General features: G+C 38.9%; 1 protein-coding gene across 2 annotated transcripts in view; it reads left to right on the top strand.

Moving 5' to 3' along the window:
- The window catches only part of RAPGEF4 (Rap guanine nucleotide exchange factor 4), a 163,558-nt gene that overhangs the window by 108,059 nt on the left and 38,221 nt on the right, over window positions 1-17,278 (top strand). For both annotated transcript variants that reach the window (XM_076342598.1, XM_076342597.1), the window contains 7 exons: window positions 288-409; window positions 1,891-2,074; window positions 9,072-9,156; window positions 12,188-12,248; window positions 13,001-13,077; window positions 14,194-14,340; window positions 15,664-15,779. In XM_076342598.1, coding sequence (XP_076198713.1) covers window positions 288-409; window positions 1,891-2,074; window positions 9,072-9,156; window positions 12,188-12,248; window positions 13,001-13,077; window positions 14,194-14,340; window positions 15,664-15,779 — 792 coding nt within the window. The remainder of the gene's footprint in view (window positions 1-287; window positions 410-1,890; window positions 2,075-9,071; window positions 9,157-12,187; window positions 12,249-13,000; window positions 13,078-14,193; window positions 14,341-15,663; window positions 15,780-17,278) is intronic.

Below are 17,278 nucleotides of genomic sequence, written 5' to 3'. Positions count from 1 at the left end.
TGTTGCACTGGTGCAACAGGTTTTGTACCAGGTGGCACAGGGTCACTCTGATCCTCTGAACTTTGCATTTCCTCAAACACTTGTTGTTCTGCTGAGGTGACCCTCTCAAAACTGAACACCTTCACTGGTATTTCAAGCATATACACGTAGATGGTGACATTGTGTTTTCTGTAGGGAGATTTGTCTAAGGTTATACAGAGTTTAAGATATCACTGTTCTTGGCAGACACTGTGTGCAATCTCTCTCTTGACTAGCTCCGTTTTCATTTCTATCTATTTGTCCTTCAGGCAATGCTGTGTGGGGACAGAACTAGTTGACTGGATGATGCAGCAAAGTACTTGTGTCCATTCACGAACCCAGGCTGTTGGCATGTGGCAAGTATTGCTGGAAGAAGGTGTTCTTAACCATGGTAAGATAAAGAAAATCAGCATCTTGACTAAAACATGGGCAATGTGTGACATGAGTGCCTCTGTAGATCTCTTTCATGAAAAAGTAAGGGATCATGAGCCCAAAGAAAATGCTGCAGAGCAACCTGTTCATTCATAAGTGCAAGCGAAACACACAGACAGTATTACGTGAATCTTGCTACCAATATGCCTTTTTAACTTATGAGATATTGAAAAGTAAATGAACAATTTATAATGATAACTCTAATTATACTTAGGAGTATACCAGCTTGTGATTATGTTGCAAGAACTGTATAGCACTCAGGCCAAAACCAAGAGAAGTATTACCATACACACACAGTAATACCATCAGTATTACTGATCTTCATCAAAGATTTGCAGCATTTGGAAGTGAGTGTGAAGATTTGTGTTTGCTCAGATCCATAATTTTGGAACGATTTTCAGTGGTTTTTGGAGTGGTTCCCAAGTTCAGCACTCCAAATATTCCAGTGCAGAGATCTGGGATTTTATGTTAGTTTTCTGACTGTATTTTACATTGACTTCCAGTTTCCATTTGGCAGGATTTACTTGGTAACAGGATATTATAGCCCTCAAAACGGTAGCTTTCTAAAGCAATATTTGTATTTGAAGCTTTGCATGTACAGTTTTATTAAGTCCAGAAGAGCAGCTCTATTACAATACACTTCCATTTATCCTGTGTTGTGCTTCCCATATCCCAGGGAGAAATTTCCACACTGAGAAGTCAGATTGTTTCCACTGCTTCCTTACCCTCAGGGCTCTAGCTTTAATTCCTGCCAAATATTCCCTTGAACTCCCAGGGGCAAGCTGTTGCAAGCTGCATCACAGTCTCCAACTCAACACATCACTCTGACTTGCCTGGAAGACCAAGGGTTTGTCCTTTGCCATATCATAGCCTCTCTTTAGAATTCTTCTCTTGGTAGTCTTTCTATTAAGTTCTTCCACCAGGACACAGGTCAATGAACTTGCCCCTGGGATTGTATCTTGATGATGTACATTTCTGGTACATCAGAAAGAGTTTAGATGCTTTTGTTACCTTTTAGCCCTGTCTGAAACATGTAGGGCAAGGTGTTCATGCTAGAGAACACCTCTTAGAAATTCATGAGGTAACCATTTCCCCACTGTGAATTGTTTGCTTAATTGAAATGGTTTGAAACAATAAGAACAAAACCAGATCTAATAAGAAAAACACACACACGCGTGCACACACACACATGTATGTATACACACCCACAACACACATATATAGAAGCCTTTTGGAAAGTATTTGTAGTACACAATTTAAAAGTGTACCCTCCAAGCTACATAATTTGGACATATGTGGGAAATAAAGGTGTTTCATACTCTTGCAGTTTCTTTCCCTTCTTAACTAATATATCTGTGACATACACAATGCTACACAGATTTCTACAAGGTTGACTTTAATGAGGAGAGCTTAGTATTTGGTATGTTATGTTGTTTTCAGTGGATCAGGAACACCACTTTCAAGACAAATACTTATTTTATCGATTTTTGGATGATGAGCGTGAAGATGCCCCTTTGCCAACCGAGGAAGAGAAAAAGGAGTGTGATGAGGAGCTACAGGACACTATACTTCTTCTGTCTCAGATTGGGCCAGATGCTCATATGAGGATGATTCTCAGAAAACCGTAAGCAGATTAATGTGTTAAAATTGTACATGGGCCTTCCTTGTGACATGGAAAGAGGAGAAATGTACATTTATTATCGGGCATCCTTTGGCCAGTTATTTCATGTCAGTGCCAGTTTGTTCAACCTCTAAAGTTTTTAAGTCCATATTAAGTCATTTCCCATCCTTATTAATGCTTATAAGTTGAACTGTGTGTTGAGAATAACCATCAAAGGCCATGAATGCCATCATACTCACCCTGAGGAAAATGCTGCATTGTGAGTTTTTATTTCATTTCTGAGTCTCCCCAAAAGTAAGTTGCAGGTAATAGAAGAGTCCTGTTCCGTTAACACTTTCTGTGTAGACGTGCCATTCAATTAACTATGCTGCTTTCAGTTATTGTGAGTGAGTAGAGTGGTAGGATGGCAGCACAGCAGGTACCTTTCCATTGCAGTCGTCAGTGGCAGCCGTTAATTAGATTCATCTTTGGTAGAAACTTATTGAATTAAGATAGGCTGGACTTGGCCTGTTGTAGTTTGCTAGCAAGGTGTGAAATGTGGCTCTGTGGGTTTATTTATCCATTCTTATTGTTATAAAATCAATACATTAAAAAAAAATGCTTTTTGTACCTAGGCCACAGAGGATGTCTGCCTAACCTTTTCATAGCTATCACATCATGTCCTCTCATCAGTTGGCTAACCATCCTTTCAGCAATACGTTCTGGTCACACTGAAAACTGTGCTAAAGGCCTTCTTTACAGGCAGCTTTATAGTGACTTCAAAGCAACCAGTATAAACTCTGTTTGACCCTCCATTGAAGGCAACCTCTTCATTTTGCAGGTAGTGTTTAGGCGCCACTGAAGACATACTTTACTGCTAATTAAGCGCACTGAGAATAATGAATTACTTAAGGTCATCTTCACCAAAGATTTACTTGTAAGGGTCAGTTCAAGAAAGATAAGTACACAAAGCTGGATCCTGCTCCTTTGAGGCCATTGGCAAAGTTTGTCTTTGCTATGGGATAGGATTGGGCCCTGCCTACAGTGTGAGAACATTTTTTCTACTAAAAATGTTTTGAATCCACTTAACACAAGTGCTTGCTCCTGTTCTGTTTCCATCTGTATCCTTTCCCTGCTCCATTCTTGTCCCTGTGTTGTCTGTTTAGATAGCAAGCTCATTTAGACGGCACTTTTCCAAAAACTTGCTAAAAGCATTGCATTTCAAAAAGTGCCATCAGATACTTGTGCTTACAAAAATAGGTAACACTGCCATGCAGCAATAGTTTTAAAAGTATAAATTCTCTTTCCTCTGTTTATTAGAGGTCTAGTCAAACACAACCAAAGGAGCACTCACTCCCTGTCACACAAAATACATAGACAAACCAGACTGGGAGCATGGCGCTTCCATAAACCCTTATGGTGTCAGGGAAGTGAGGTGTTTTCTCCTCACAGAGATGTCCTGTGCATTCTCCACTGAGGAGCGAAAGAGGGCTTCTTGCACCCGTGAGCAGATGCCAGTCATTAGGAGACCGTGAACAGTGCTATGTGTGCTGTGACCCTGCACCTCTGTACTATCTCCTTTGCCTCAGGCTGACTGAGCAGGTTAGCTCTTGGAGAATTGCTCCCTTAGGTTATTACAGTTTTTGGCTTCCTACTACATTTGCTTTCCATCATGACTTTCAGAGCAACCAGTGTAAGTTTACCCTGGCAGGATCAATGTTGATTATCATCCACACTCCTTGCAGAGAGCTGACAGGCTGGAATGATGCTGTGGAAAGTACTGCTTTCCCCTCTGTGTTGTCACTTGCACAGCATCACCTGAAAGAATATTCATAGGAGATTTTTCATGCAATATAGTGAGGGGAAAGAGGTTTTCTCAAGACTGACAGCCATCAATCATCTTTCCCTATCCTTATCCCTGAAAGTGCTTATTTTTGCTGCCCTTTGCTCATGGAAGCAAGCTTGTACTATCAGGCACCATATTAACTACTGTTCTAGTATTCAGTTTACATACATTATGATTTTATTAGTTGAAAATCCACCCTGGGCTATGCTGTATCAAAGCTGTTAAAATCTCCACGAATCCTCAGAGTCCTGCTAGTTTTGACTAGACACGGTTACAGCTGCCAAAAGTTCAAGGAATTGTCAGGGCTTCAGAGACACTGGCTCTAGCTGACCTGAGCAGGACCCACAATTTTCAAACTAACACAGCTGCATTTTATAATAGTCACCATTTCCGGAGAGGTTGCAGAACTCAGATAATTACCCTGAAAGAAATAAGACAATGTTCTTTGATGAGAAGATTACTTTGAGAATTTGATTGTATAATGAAGCTGTTGCTTTGAAAGGTACTTTCTATTGTTCAAAATCTGAAAATCTCTAGCAAAAAGTGTCACTTGTTTTGACAGCCAACTTAAAAAATTCTCTGTTTATTACATTAACTGCAGCATTTTAACTGTCAAACTGTGAAAGAATGTTCTATAGTTTAAAAAACAGAATAGAGCTCAGGGAAATTTTTGGCAGGCTCTTGTTGCTATTGGCTGTTTTTTTTTTCTTTGGAAACACATACACTGTGAATGTGAAAATAGCTTTTTGTGAAGTAGCAAACACAGCTCTCTGCTCCTTATAATGCCTGGAGCACAGGTGCAGACCTTGAGCAAATCCCTGGAAAAAATACTGTAGAATTAACACAGCTATTCCTTACAAGCATTTCAAACCTTCAATATGAAAATACGTCCTGAAAACATTTTTCTAGTTATTTTTATTTTATTTTAATGGTGTTCAGATACAGCTAACTTGATGGTAAATCCTAATGAAATAGGATGCTATAATACAAAACTAAACACAATAGTAACAGGAGTCTTTAAAGGGAGACTGATATTCATCAGACAACAGTATTTAACTCAGATGATGTTATGGATTATATTCTTTTTTAATACTCTAGGTGACAGTAAGTTAGCAGTATGACTGAAACAATAAATCTGTGTTATATATTCTTTGTGACTTCACTCAGCAAATATTTTTCACAGTACAAAGAGTGTTTGATTCCACATGTGATCAGTAATCAAATTTTAGTGTCAGCTGCAGAAGTAAGCTTGACAGGATGCTAGGGAGAGGAAGTGAAAATAAACCTAAACATGGTAAACAGCATAATAAAATAACAATTTAATTATTGCTAAGAATCTATAGCTTCTTGAAGGTCTTGTAAAAATTAAGCAAGATATATTTATTCTCTTGTTCTTAAAATTTTTTTATTTAGATATTCCACCCAGCTGTTAGTAGTAAGAACCATACTGGATTTCTCCATAAAGACTATATTAAGTTCCATAGTCCTTGGTGGAGTTTCCTGCCAATGACATTTAATAAACAAAGTGTTATTCCTAGGACAGAAAATACAGATTATCTTTCCACATATCCACTGACGTTTACGGGTATTATATGTGATAAATGATATTTATGAAGTTAATCAAGGAGCACTGGTTCGAGTACAAAGATTACGTAATTAGCTTCCGTGCTAGATAAGTGAACGTGCATTCAATTCCACATTCAGACACAGGTAGGGGGTAAAATTATTTGTGTCTCCTATATATTCTTTATGGTACTTGAAGACAAAATTTGTACTCTGGAAATATATGCTTATTTGACGTATAAACACAATGTTATGGGGTCTCTGATCTTTTCCCTTGTTCTTCTTATCTGAGAATTTTCTGGTTAGCTGTGTAATAAAAATAATCAATGATATTGCTTGCACATACATGGTTTATTAATGGCAAAGTACTATGTTATTGTCAACATCCTAGTCACAGAGAAGCTCAATGTCTCTGACCTTGATAAATTCTCCAAACACTGAACAGGTTTTATTGATCACTTAATATGACCTGAGTTCTCCTGTTCATTAATGTGTAGCCTCCTTCTCTACCTATTCCATTTATTATCCTGTCTATAACCAGCTGTTGCTGTTAGAATGTGTCCCCTGCAGAAACTAGGTCTTTACACAGCAGGATCCTACAAATCGACATCAGTGGGTCACCACACAGGTTTTTCAGAAGCAGTGATGCCTAATATCTCTCCATGTGACATCTGCAGAAGCAGAAGTAGACTGGGTACATCCACTATAGATTGTCAGTCCTCCCAATGTGCTAACACAGGAGGCAAATGGACATACTGAAAGAAGAGTGTACACTTTTGTCTTGATAGAGGTCTGATGGAGTAAGACATCATCCTTTTATATTTTAAGTTCATGTAGAAATTTGTTCATTTGTTACACTATGTTTTCCCTTTTCCAAGACATGCTGGTTTTGCAAGCATGTCATAAAATTAAAGTTGTTACTTCCTATAGGAAGTATTATTTGTTAAAATCCTTACCTTGTATTTCTTAAATCTCCAGTGAAAGGTAGCTAGTACAGGTTTAGCTTTATTCTGTACTTAATTAAGCTGCTACTGCCCCACATAAATCAGTAGGAGTGGCAGCCTTATAATGTCAAGCCAGATTTAGAAATAGTAAAGAGTAGTTTGAGTCACTAGAGGGCATAGCAGTACCAAACCAGTTTCTCTTTCTCCCTTAACAGTTTATTCCGTTCTGTATGAGAAAAGAATAGTTTCATCCAAAACGTTTTTTGTCTAAATTGGTCTTTAATCTGGGTAATAATAAATGCATGTCATTGGTAAGTGAAGAACAGATGAAAAATATAGCTTGCTTAGCAGAGATGTCAGTTGTCCTTATGTTTTCTATGACTTCTTCAGTACTTCCTTCATCCAAAAGAAGTCTCCGTCAAACTTCTTTTGCAAAAAGATGCAGTATAACTCCAGAGTGACAGGATTGATGGGTACTTCCTCTACCTCACATATGATTTAGACAGACTGTTGAACCACGAGGTGATTAGGCAGAACACCTGTAGAGCACTGTATTTCTTTATATGACTTTCCTGATCCTCTAGGTGCTAGAATCTCCTGTAATATTGACATTTTAGGAGGAAAACTTCTATCAGAAAGGTTCATTGTGACATTTAGTGGCTGGAAAGCTGCCCAGCAGAGAAGGACCTGGGGGTGTTGGTCGACAGCCGGCTGAACATGAGCCGGCAGTGTGCCCAGGCGGCCAAGAAGGCCAATGGCATCCTGGCCTGTATCAGAAACAGTGTGGCCAGCAGGAGCAGGGAAGTGATCGTGCACTGGTGTACTCGGCACTGGTGAGGCCGCACCTCGAATACTGTGTTCAGTTTTGGGCCCCTCACTACAAGAAGGACGTCGAGGTGCTGGAGCGTGTCCAGAGAAGGGCAACGAGGCTGGTGAGGGGTCTGGAGAACAAGTCTTATGAGGAGCGGCTGAGGGACCTGGGGTTGTTTAGCCTGCAGAAAAGGAGGCTGAGGGGAGACCTCATCGCTCTCTACAACTACCTGAAAGGAGGTTGTAGCGAGGTGGGTGTCGGTCTCTTCTCCCAAGTAACAAGCGATAGGACGAGAGGAAATGGCCTCAAGTTGCGCCAGGGGAGGTTTAGATTGGATGTAAGGAAAAATTTCTTTACTGAAAGAGTGGTGAAACATTGGAACAGGCTGCCCAGGGAAGTGGTGGAGTCCCCATTCCTGGACGTATTTAAAAGACGAGTAGATGAGGCACTTAGGGACATGGTTTAGTGGGCATGGTGGTGTTGGGTTGACGGTTGGACTCGATGATCTTAGAGGTCTTTTCCAACCTCAGTGATTCTATGATTCTATGATTCTATGATTTCTTTTAGGGCTGTACAAAGATTCAACTGTGCTGTTAATTCTTTTGACACCAGACATTGCAGACAGTGGGGTTTGGAACTGCTCACTAGCCTGTTCTTAATACAAGCATGTAAACCTTCTCATTTGAAACTCCTGCCCCTGGACTCGACTTCCTGTATCCCATTTCCTCACATCTTAAATTTATCCTCTCTTCCTTCTTATGACTAGGTTGCTCTTTTCTTCTGTTCTTGGCCCATTAATTTACTTACTTATATTCTGCTTTTCACAAATCTAAAACACGTTGTTTGAAAGTACTTCATTCTATAAAAGTAACTTGAGATAATGCTTTAAAGGATTTTTTCTCTCTGTGTGTATGTAACTCCAATGTGCTGTCTGAAATTATATCACAGGAGAATTTGTCCATTTAGAAAATAAAGTTGTATTAGACGCTTAAACTGAAGAGAATCTTGTGAGTGGGAAAAAGATTAGGAGTTACTCACAAGCTCCTACAACTCCTTCTCATGGTACTGTTTATTAGATCCTCCAAAGCATCTCTGACACACTGCAGTCCTAAGAGCATTTGTGTCCTTTTTTAGCAATCAGAAAATTTTCCAGTGTGTAGACTACAGAAATGCAATTATTTCAGTCACAGTGGCAGCCTCATTCCTCATTATGCTATAGGAGGATTATTCCTTCATCAATGCATGCTTTTTATTAATGGCAGCTTCTTGTATTTTTCAGTGAGAGAAGTTGAGTTTCACTCAGTGAAACTACTGAGTGGTTCTTATTTACCTTTGTGGCTAAACAACAGTATGCAGCATTAACTCTGTAGCAGTCATTTACTGTCCTCTAAGATGCACTGCTGCCTCTTCCAATTTGTTCAGCAGAAATTCACGCGCTCCTTTACAAACCACTACTACTGTCTGTTTGCTACAACTAATTAGTGCCGCATGTGAAATATAGTGCAGGTCCCACACTTGGGAGTCCTTTTGAAAGGAACAGATCTTTATGTACCATTTCTGATTTATCTGACCATTTTACTTATAGAACACTTGGTTTCATCAGGAACGCTGCCTAATCAGGATCTCTCTAAGGTGGTTGCTATGGCTGCTGCTCAGTGTCATTCAGGTGGTTTCATAGCGCTTCCATCCTTTGTGTGTTTCAGTCCTCCAACCAGAACCATCGTTCAGTCCCTGTTTAGTGAGGACGTACCCTCCAGTAGACAGTACAACAGCATTTTGTGTTGTTTTGTACTTCTCTGAAGCATTTATTTTGGGCATTTATTGCATTTTGCTGTCCTTTTTATCTTCTCCCTATAGGCCTGGCCAGAGAACTGTAGATGACTTAGAAATTATATATGAAGAACTTCTTCACATTAAGGCCTTATCTCATCTTTCTACCACAGTAAGTATTTTTAAAAATATAACTCATCACCAAAAGGGAGGTTGAATTTTGACTTCTGGTGCTTTATTAGAATTGGAGCGCCTACAGCCCTTTCCATTTATATGTTCTATGCAAACAAGTTATTCCCACCTGTGAGGACCACCCAAGCACTGTGCAGATGTAGGTTGTCTTTTGGATATCAGATATAATTCTCTTCATGTGTTTCTGCACAACCCCTACCTCACTCACTTGGCACGGGTGCCTCCGTCTGGGTCCACATCTGAGTCTAAATTAAGATGCATGCAATCTGACCTGACACCTGGGACTGTGGTGCTACTGAATTTTGCAGAATAGATGTCTGATTTCTGAACTATAAGAAGTCTTGGCTTGAACCAGTTAAGAGGAGGAATTACACAGTGCAGAAAGGTGTACTGTGCAGTGCTGGCTGCTTGGAATTTGGTCACTGAGTGAAGGAAACCTCATCAGACACCTTCTCTCTGAGTGGGCAAGAACAGTGCAGAGAACCAAGAATAAATGAAATGGAGAAAATGCCTGGAGGAGACAATGCAACTGTTTAAAGTCTCACCATTGTTGACACACTGCGTAGGCAACTGAAACAAGCTAAATAGCACTTTACTTGGTAGCAGCAAGATGTGGGTGCTTTCAGAAAAAGGAAGCCAGTCAGAAAGTAGATTTATTTTTGACAATAGCTTCTTTGGAAGCTCTTGATATTTTCAATAATTCTCAGTTAACTTGGACGGATGCAGCTAATTATGAAACTGCATTACAGAAAGATAGTACTCTGTGCAAACATGTAACACCTGAGCAATGTTTTTCAAAAAGAATATGCATCCAGAGTTGGTAACTGAACTAAGAAGGAACAGCCAGCCAAAATCCTTAAACATCTCTGGGATGTAGGAAAAAAGTATTTAAAGACAGACTTCTGTAAGATCCAGAAATGACCCTTTTCATATCAAACAAAAGAAACTACCCAAGATAGACAGATACTGAGAGGGAGTGGAGAACACTCTTGATACTACTGACATAAACCAGAACAAAAAAATCCGAAACACAAAGTATTTCCAGCTCAGAAGAAATTCAGACTTGAGGTCCGAATCCACAGCGAGTAGCATATAGAACAAGTATGGCAAATGATACAAACTGCAAGAAAACTTGGCATTTTGAAGAAGTGCAGTTGTTTCCATGTTTTTAGTAAGAATTTGGAAATGTCAGCATTACATGCAGCATGAACTAAAGCAGAGGACAGAAACCATGACTAGCTTAGAGAAAATCTTCAGAGGAGCAACAGACAGCATTGCTCCTATGAACCAGAAGATTACTGGTCAATCGACTTGAAAGCAAATGGAATGTTTATGTGTTTTAAGCAAGGCATAATTCTTAAAGTCATACGTTTTCTAGATACGCCACGAGCAGCAGGAAGTAAAATGGATAAAACTCATGTCGCATGGCGGTGAACTAATCCCTGCTAGAGAAGCCTGTGAAGTTAATGTATGAATGAAAAACAATTATATAACACAGTGTTAAAAACAAATCAAATTCTTGGCTTCATCAAGAGGATTCATTCACTGCAGAGGCAAATGTCTGAAGCAACTGAGAAGGCATCTGAAGATGTACATGGATAGGAATGCTCTCTACAATGTGCAGAACAGTGCTAATGGGGTTTTATTTCCTGTCCGTATGAAAGCATCATTGCCTTCAGGCAGAAGTTATAAAAGAGTTTGGTGGGCTAATTGTTATAGAAATCACAGGCCTGTGGGTGCATTCACTGGTCAGTGTACTAAAAAAACCTGTCCAAACACCTCTATTTATCCCTCTTCTTCTCCAGACTGCAAACAGGAGTGCTTTGCACTGGCTGTCAGGAAAGAGTTTTGGGAGAGGTGGCTGGTGTGGTACGTTTATGCTTGGTGCTTGAGCAAAGGTTTGGTGGGTGCCTTTAGGACATCAGAGCCTGAATTTGTCCACCCATCTTAGGAGATGCAGCCACCAGACTCTCATCTGGATTGTGTCCAGAATTTAATAGTTCCTCCCCAAGTTTTTCTTCATGGCCCAAAAATTTTTTCAGTTTAAACAGTTGGGAGAATGGTGTGAAAATACTACTACTAAATATATGTTGGAGCCAGCTTTTGATCTATATTTGGCACAGTTAAGTTACATGGTAGTACCTCTGAAACATGGATTGTCACCAGCTGACATTCTCTGAAAACAAGAATCCCACTGCTAGGAAATTGGCCTCAAAGTCCTTGGAGACTTGCGGTTGTATGAAGAGAGACATAAAGCACATAGGAAAACTCAGGATAATATGAGGTTCCCAGTGCTGCTACTATTTTGTGAAAGTAACATTAACAGTGTTTACAGTGAAAAAAAGCGGTTGTTAACAGTGTCTCACTAGAGGCAACTGCCCAGTCAGTCGTAAGAGCTAATCACACCAGAGCAATACAAACCCAACGAGGAGCAGGCTGACACCAAGGGCAGTGTCACGTTCTCCAGTGCCTGGAAGAGGTAGTGGGCTGGACATTTTGCCTGGAAAGCTGTCAGGCGGAGAGGGGCCTCAGCAGGTCCAGGTGGCTGTGCCTCACAGCTCGACGCAGCAGAAGTGGCCAGACTTACATCAGGGATTTCTCAGGGAAGAACAGGAGTACCGCAGAGCCCCACAGAGTAATTGGCAATTGCTAGCTATCTTCTGTAATAGATTAGCTATTACAGTTTGAAATTTTCCATCATGTTAACGTTAATTGTTAATGATGGTTTCACGTGTGTGCATATGAAAAAGATGTGGAGACCTGTGTCTTAAAGATGCCCTTGTCTGAGCCATTTGGAGCCAGGAAATGTAGAGGCTCATGTTCTGTAAAGCCAATCAGTAGGAAATAGGACATCAAGTGAAGCAGACCATTTTCTGGCTGTGTGACTCTGAATGAGTGCTGAACGATGCAGAGGGAAGGAAGGCAGCGACTGGGGTGTGTTATGTGACTTCCTCTCACCAGGAAGAATGAGATACATATAAAAACTATAATTTCTCTCTCTTTATTTTAAGGTAAAGCGAGAATTAGCAGGTGTCCTCATTTTTGAGTCACATCCCAAAGCAGGAACGGTCTGTAAGTAAATGGATTCCTGTCAGATCTTCTTTCTCATCTGTAGCATGAATGTTTAAATTCTTAATGTTTAAATGACAAGAGCAAAACCTGGATGCACTCTTCAAACTTGACTGGCACTCAGTGTTTAAAACCTAGGGTAATAGGTGTTGGCTTAGTCTGTTCCCAATTACAGGGACAGTACCAAAATTAATTCTATATCCTTGGTTGGATGTCTGTATCACCTACAATTTGGGTGTGTTTTTATCTAAAATTTTGGGTTGGACCAATCTCTGTTTAAAATGTATTTTAATATTATCCTTGTATTAAAAAAAATCTTGCTGCACAAAAAAAAGGATTTAAAGTGTTAGATTACTCAGACCTGTTTATACTGAGAAGTTTTAGCAAATGAGTGTCAAATTCACACACAGCCACTAGAGAATTGGGTTAGAACATGGTGCTACTGGTGGGATCAAAATCTGTGTGCTGATTAGTAACTGATAACCTGACATGTATTGATAAAGTGGTGGTTGCAATTGTCATGGAAAATAAAAGTACCTTTCACATCAGTGTAATAAAGTAACTACTATATGGGTGTGGGTTTTTTTTTTCTAAAATCTGAAGGCAATTGCTTTTAAAATCATAGTATGCCCTTTTTCAAGGACATTAATATGACTGCAGTAGAGTTACCTTGAATTTTATTGAGTGCAGAATCTGGCCCATTCATATTTTGAATAACTATATTCTCACCATAAAATCTTTTCTCTCTCTTGTAGTATTTAATCAGGGAGAAGAAGGTACTTCTTGGTACATTATCCTAAAGGGATCAGTAAACGTAGTCATTTATGGCAAGGTATTTTTTTCAGAAGCCTTTTTATATGATTCTTATTATTGAAATTGTAAGAGTAAACTTTGAAGGAATACAGTTTAATTTAGAGCGAAATTGCTTTGTCTGAAGAAACAAATTGAATGTGATTTTATTAAGAAATGATCCAGTGGTTTCACTGATTATACTTCCAGTTGATTGCTGTATAATTTCGGCATATATTACACACTTTCTGAATATAATTCAGCAGAGTTACATCAGTATCTTTAGGACAGTCATTTGCTGGAATTTGGTGAATTGCCAGACTTCTGTCTCATGGGGGTTTTTGCCCTGTCCCTTTACCACCATATTCTCTTGCATTTGTATGACTAACTTTTGTCACACATGTCAGGCATGTCTGACAGAAGTACTGCTTTGTGACTAGTGGTTCTCAGGTTGGATGAACCCCTCCCAAATTTATGCCAGCTCTTCATTTTAGTTAAGCTGAAAACGATCTCTATTAAATTTCCTGTTTATGAGAGAGATTTTTAAAGGCAAAAAATAGGACTTTGGTACACAGCAATCCCTTGAGTCTTTAAAAATCCCTACTTCCCTATTCATTTCTCATTCAGTGACTGAGAATCCTCCATTCTGAACACCAAGCATTTCACCAAAATCTAGCATAGAGGCCCTGGTGCTAAGTCTGTTCCTAAGTTACCCATATTTAGCTACATTTTTTACATCACTGGATGGGCCAGATCCTCTGTTACTATAAATTGGAGTAAACAGAACACTGCTGATTTACACCAGCTGAGGATGTGGTGTTATATGTTATTTCTGCAAACTTGATCTTATTTTTTAGGGCCTCTATAAATAAAAAACAAACAACTCAACAACTTTCTGTCTTCAGCAGGGCTGGAAGAGTCCTTCAAGCTGAATGTAATTTCAGAGAACAAGCCAATTCTTTTCTATTCTTGCCTTTCTTTAGTAATAGTAATAACCAGCTAGCGAGTATTGTTTCCTAGTCATTATTTTGGCTGTTGATTTCCTGCCAAATAGATTTGTTTTGGTATTTGATTGTGAAGTCCGGTGTTTGTACAAGGACTTTCAATAGAATCCAGAGTAATGATGGGTTTCTGCATGTAAATGTTTTGCTCTGTGCAGGGTGTGGTATGTACTCTACATGAAGGAGATGATTTTGGCAAGTTAGCGCTTGTGAATGATGCTCCCAGAGCAGCATCCATTGTTCTGCGTGAAGACAACTGCCACTTCTTGAGAGTAGACAAGGAGGACTTCAACAGGATCCTTAGGGTAAGAGTGGGAAGGGCCACCCCGACAGCGTGGTATCAGAAATTGCAAATTTTTCTAGAGTCTGTCTTATTTCTATGGACATATATTGATATTGATAACCTTGTTTGAAGTGTCCCTAATTGCAGAACAGAGATGTGACAGTCTAGAAGATCAAGTAAAGAATATGTTAATCATCTTTCCTCTTTTTCTGTTCCTAGCTCAGCCATGAAAATGGGACCAAATGGAATCTTTTGTCTCTCACATTTCTGTGGTCTAGAATTTGCCAAGTGCTCAGTTTTTCCTTATGCTGTCCAGGATTTCTGGGTGATCTTCCATCCAACTATTGAATAAAACAAGATCACCCGTTTCACCCGTTCTCCCAGATAGGTCAGTGTCAGGTACCTTAAACTCAATAGATTCAAGACAGAATCAATTGGCAAATTAAATAAGCTACAGGTAAATACACCGATGTCTTTATCAGAGAGCTCTAGAAAGATATTCCCAGACTAATTTTACAGTTATTCACATTAGGGCAAATGTGTTCCAAAGTCCAGCTGTAATTCTGTAAATACAGGCTGTTTTGCGATCACTCGTAGTATAGGAAGTCAAAACCAGTATCATCCTGTATTTGAATGTATACATACATGCCCACTATTGCAGCAATAAAACCATTCCAGACAGAGTACTGTGCTAGAAAAATGACATAAGATTGTGTTTACTATACAAAAGGGAATGAGGATCCCATTGGCAGTAAGGTTGGGTTGGCCATGGAGACTCACAGCTGATTTAGCTTTGGTCGGTACTTCAAAGAAGATCAAAGTCCGTGGTCTTACTGATTTTCATCTGTGTTATTTGAATGTACATTATATTTAATTCTTCTTTTTTTCTTTTTCTACTGTGATCTGGTAGTAGAAAATGAAAAGTTTACTGGCAGTTTACTGAGCTAAGACCATTTTTAAGTGCCATTTTCTTTTATTTTTAAAAAGACAAAAGTCAGATTATACATAATAATGTTCATATATAAGTGGGGATAGAGATTACACTCCATATGGAAAGTTTGGGGGGGGACTCTGTTTTTTGGCAAACTTTTTTTCCTTTGCCATAGCCAGAGATTTTTTACATCATTCTTGCTCTAGTCCCTCCCACAATTCTCTGCCTCTTCCCCCGGTGCCAGTGCTTCCCTCTTGATTCTGCCTGTGAGAAAAACAGGATAAAGATAGATAAGTACAGGGGAAAAGAACCAACCCCAGTGTCTTTTGTGTTTGAAAGTCATGCACTTTTTCAGAGTAAACTAATCAGCCAAATCGGGTGCAGTTACTTTATTAAAAGTAACTTGTCTTGCAGGATGTGGAAGCAAATACAGTAAGACTCAAAGAACACGACCAAGATGTCTTGGTGTTGGAGAAGGTCCCAGCAGGAAACAGAGTTTCTAATCAAGGAAATTCACAGCCTCAGCACAAGTATGTTTTCATTCAATAGTGCAAATGTCAGACAATGATTAACCTTTTCATAGGGTATTATCCTAACAATAGCATATTCCCCCTTTCTATGGAAGAATGCAGTGCATATAAAGTTTTCTTTTTTTTAATCATCAGCTGATCACATGCCCCATACTGGATATATATCCATTTCCAGCAGCACACCAGTTCTATGTCTTTACACAATAATTCTCTAAAGATCTCGCTGTAAATACTTATCTCATGTAATAGCTTCTAATAGCTTCTAAATAGACTGCACATGGAGAATGCTGAAACCCTATTAAGCTGAGCTACTGTGTAAAAGACATGAGGAAAATACACTGTTTTATTGTTAAGTACAGATATTTTCATTTTGGATTTTGATCTCTGGATTCTAGTAAGAGTTTGCTAGGTACAATTTATATACAAAACAAAGATCTCATGCAATGAAAGTCGCACAGCTTATCTTACAGAATAGGTTTGCACTGTAATAACAATATTCATTGTATTTTCTTTACTGAAAGGGAAAAAGTACAATTCTGTTTGGACACTACTGTGATAAGAGTAGAGTGAGGCTATTATCATTCCAAATGTTGGTAAAACCCCTAAAGGCTTTGTAAATGCGTTATTTGCAAATGGATGCACAATTTTCTTCAGAAACGCTCGAACAACTCCAACAAAATAAGCACCAAGAAGTTTTGAATCCTTTACCCTGGACCTTACTTTTTCTCAAAGAAAGAGCTAATTTACTGTGAGATATTTTGGGTACGGTTTTTATCTGATCTGGGATTTCATATACCTATTTTATCTGCATAACTGAGTATAAAGATTTGTAAAGAACTGTGAAGGGTTGAATAAACCATTCCTTGTATTTTATATACACATTTCACATATTTCAGAAACTGCCATTTCATCTTTCACTTGATCTATTAGAAAAACAAACTATGCTACCAGGAAAACATGTACTGTTGTAACAAATTTTTCTTTGTCTAAATGAGGGGAACTTGACTGCAGCCAGTGGATTTGCATCAGCAGCTGCAGTGCACAGCAACTTGGTCATAGATTTAAATCCATTTTCTTGGATCTGATATATTTTTCATGCTTTCAAGAATGAAAGTTTCATTTAAACATATTTCAAACACTATCTTCCTTGCCAACTCTTTGCACCAGCATTATTTGTATTATTTAACATGTTCAGAATTTGATAAAAATAGCTAGAAACATTTATGGTCCCTGGTTAAGTTAGGCTGTATTTTAGAGCTTACATTCCAGGAATGTTTTCAGGTAAAGCTCAGAATTTCATTTCTGTAAATATTCTATGCATTTGGTTAGCTTTTGGGTACTATCAATGTGCCAGCAAGGGAGCTTTTGCTGATAACAATGACAAATAGACATAAACTACACAAAAGAGGAAGCTACCTTGAAAGTTAACTGTCTGCTTTTCAGCAGTCAGATTACTTTGTTAATAGTGCGTTGGCAGTGTCTTTTTGTTTAAAATCTTT

The sequence above is a fragment of the Aptenodytes patagonicus genome, chromosome 6, assembly GCF_965638725.1.
Source record: "Aptenodytes patagonicus chromosome 6, bAptPat1.pri.cur, whole genome shotgun sequence".
Classification (NCBI taxonomy): Eukaryota; Metazoa; Chordata; class Aves; order Sphenisciformes; family Spheniscidae; genus Aptenodytes; species Aptenodytes patagonicus.
The sequence above is the reverse complement of the archived record's forward strand: the minus strand, read 5'-3'. Positions and strand labels throughout refer to the sequence as shown.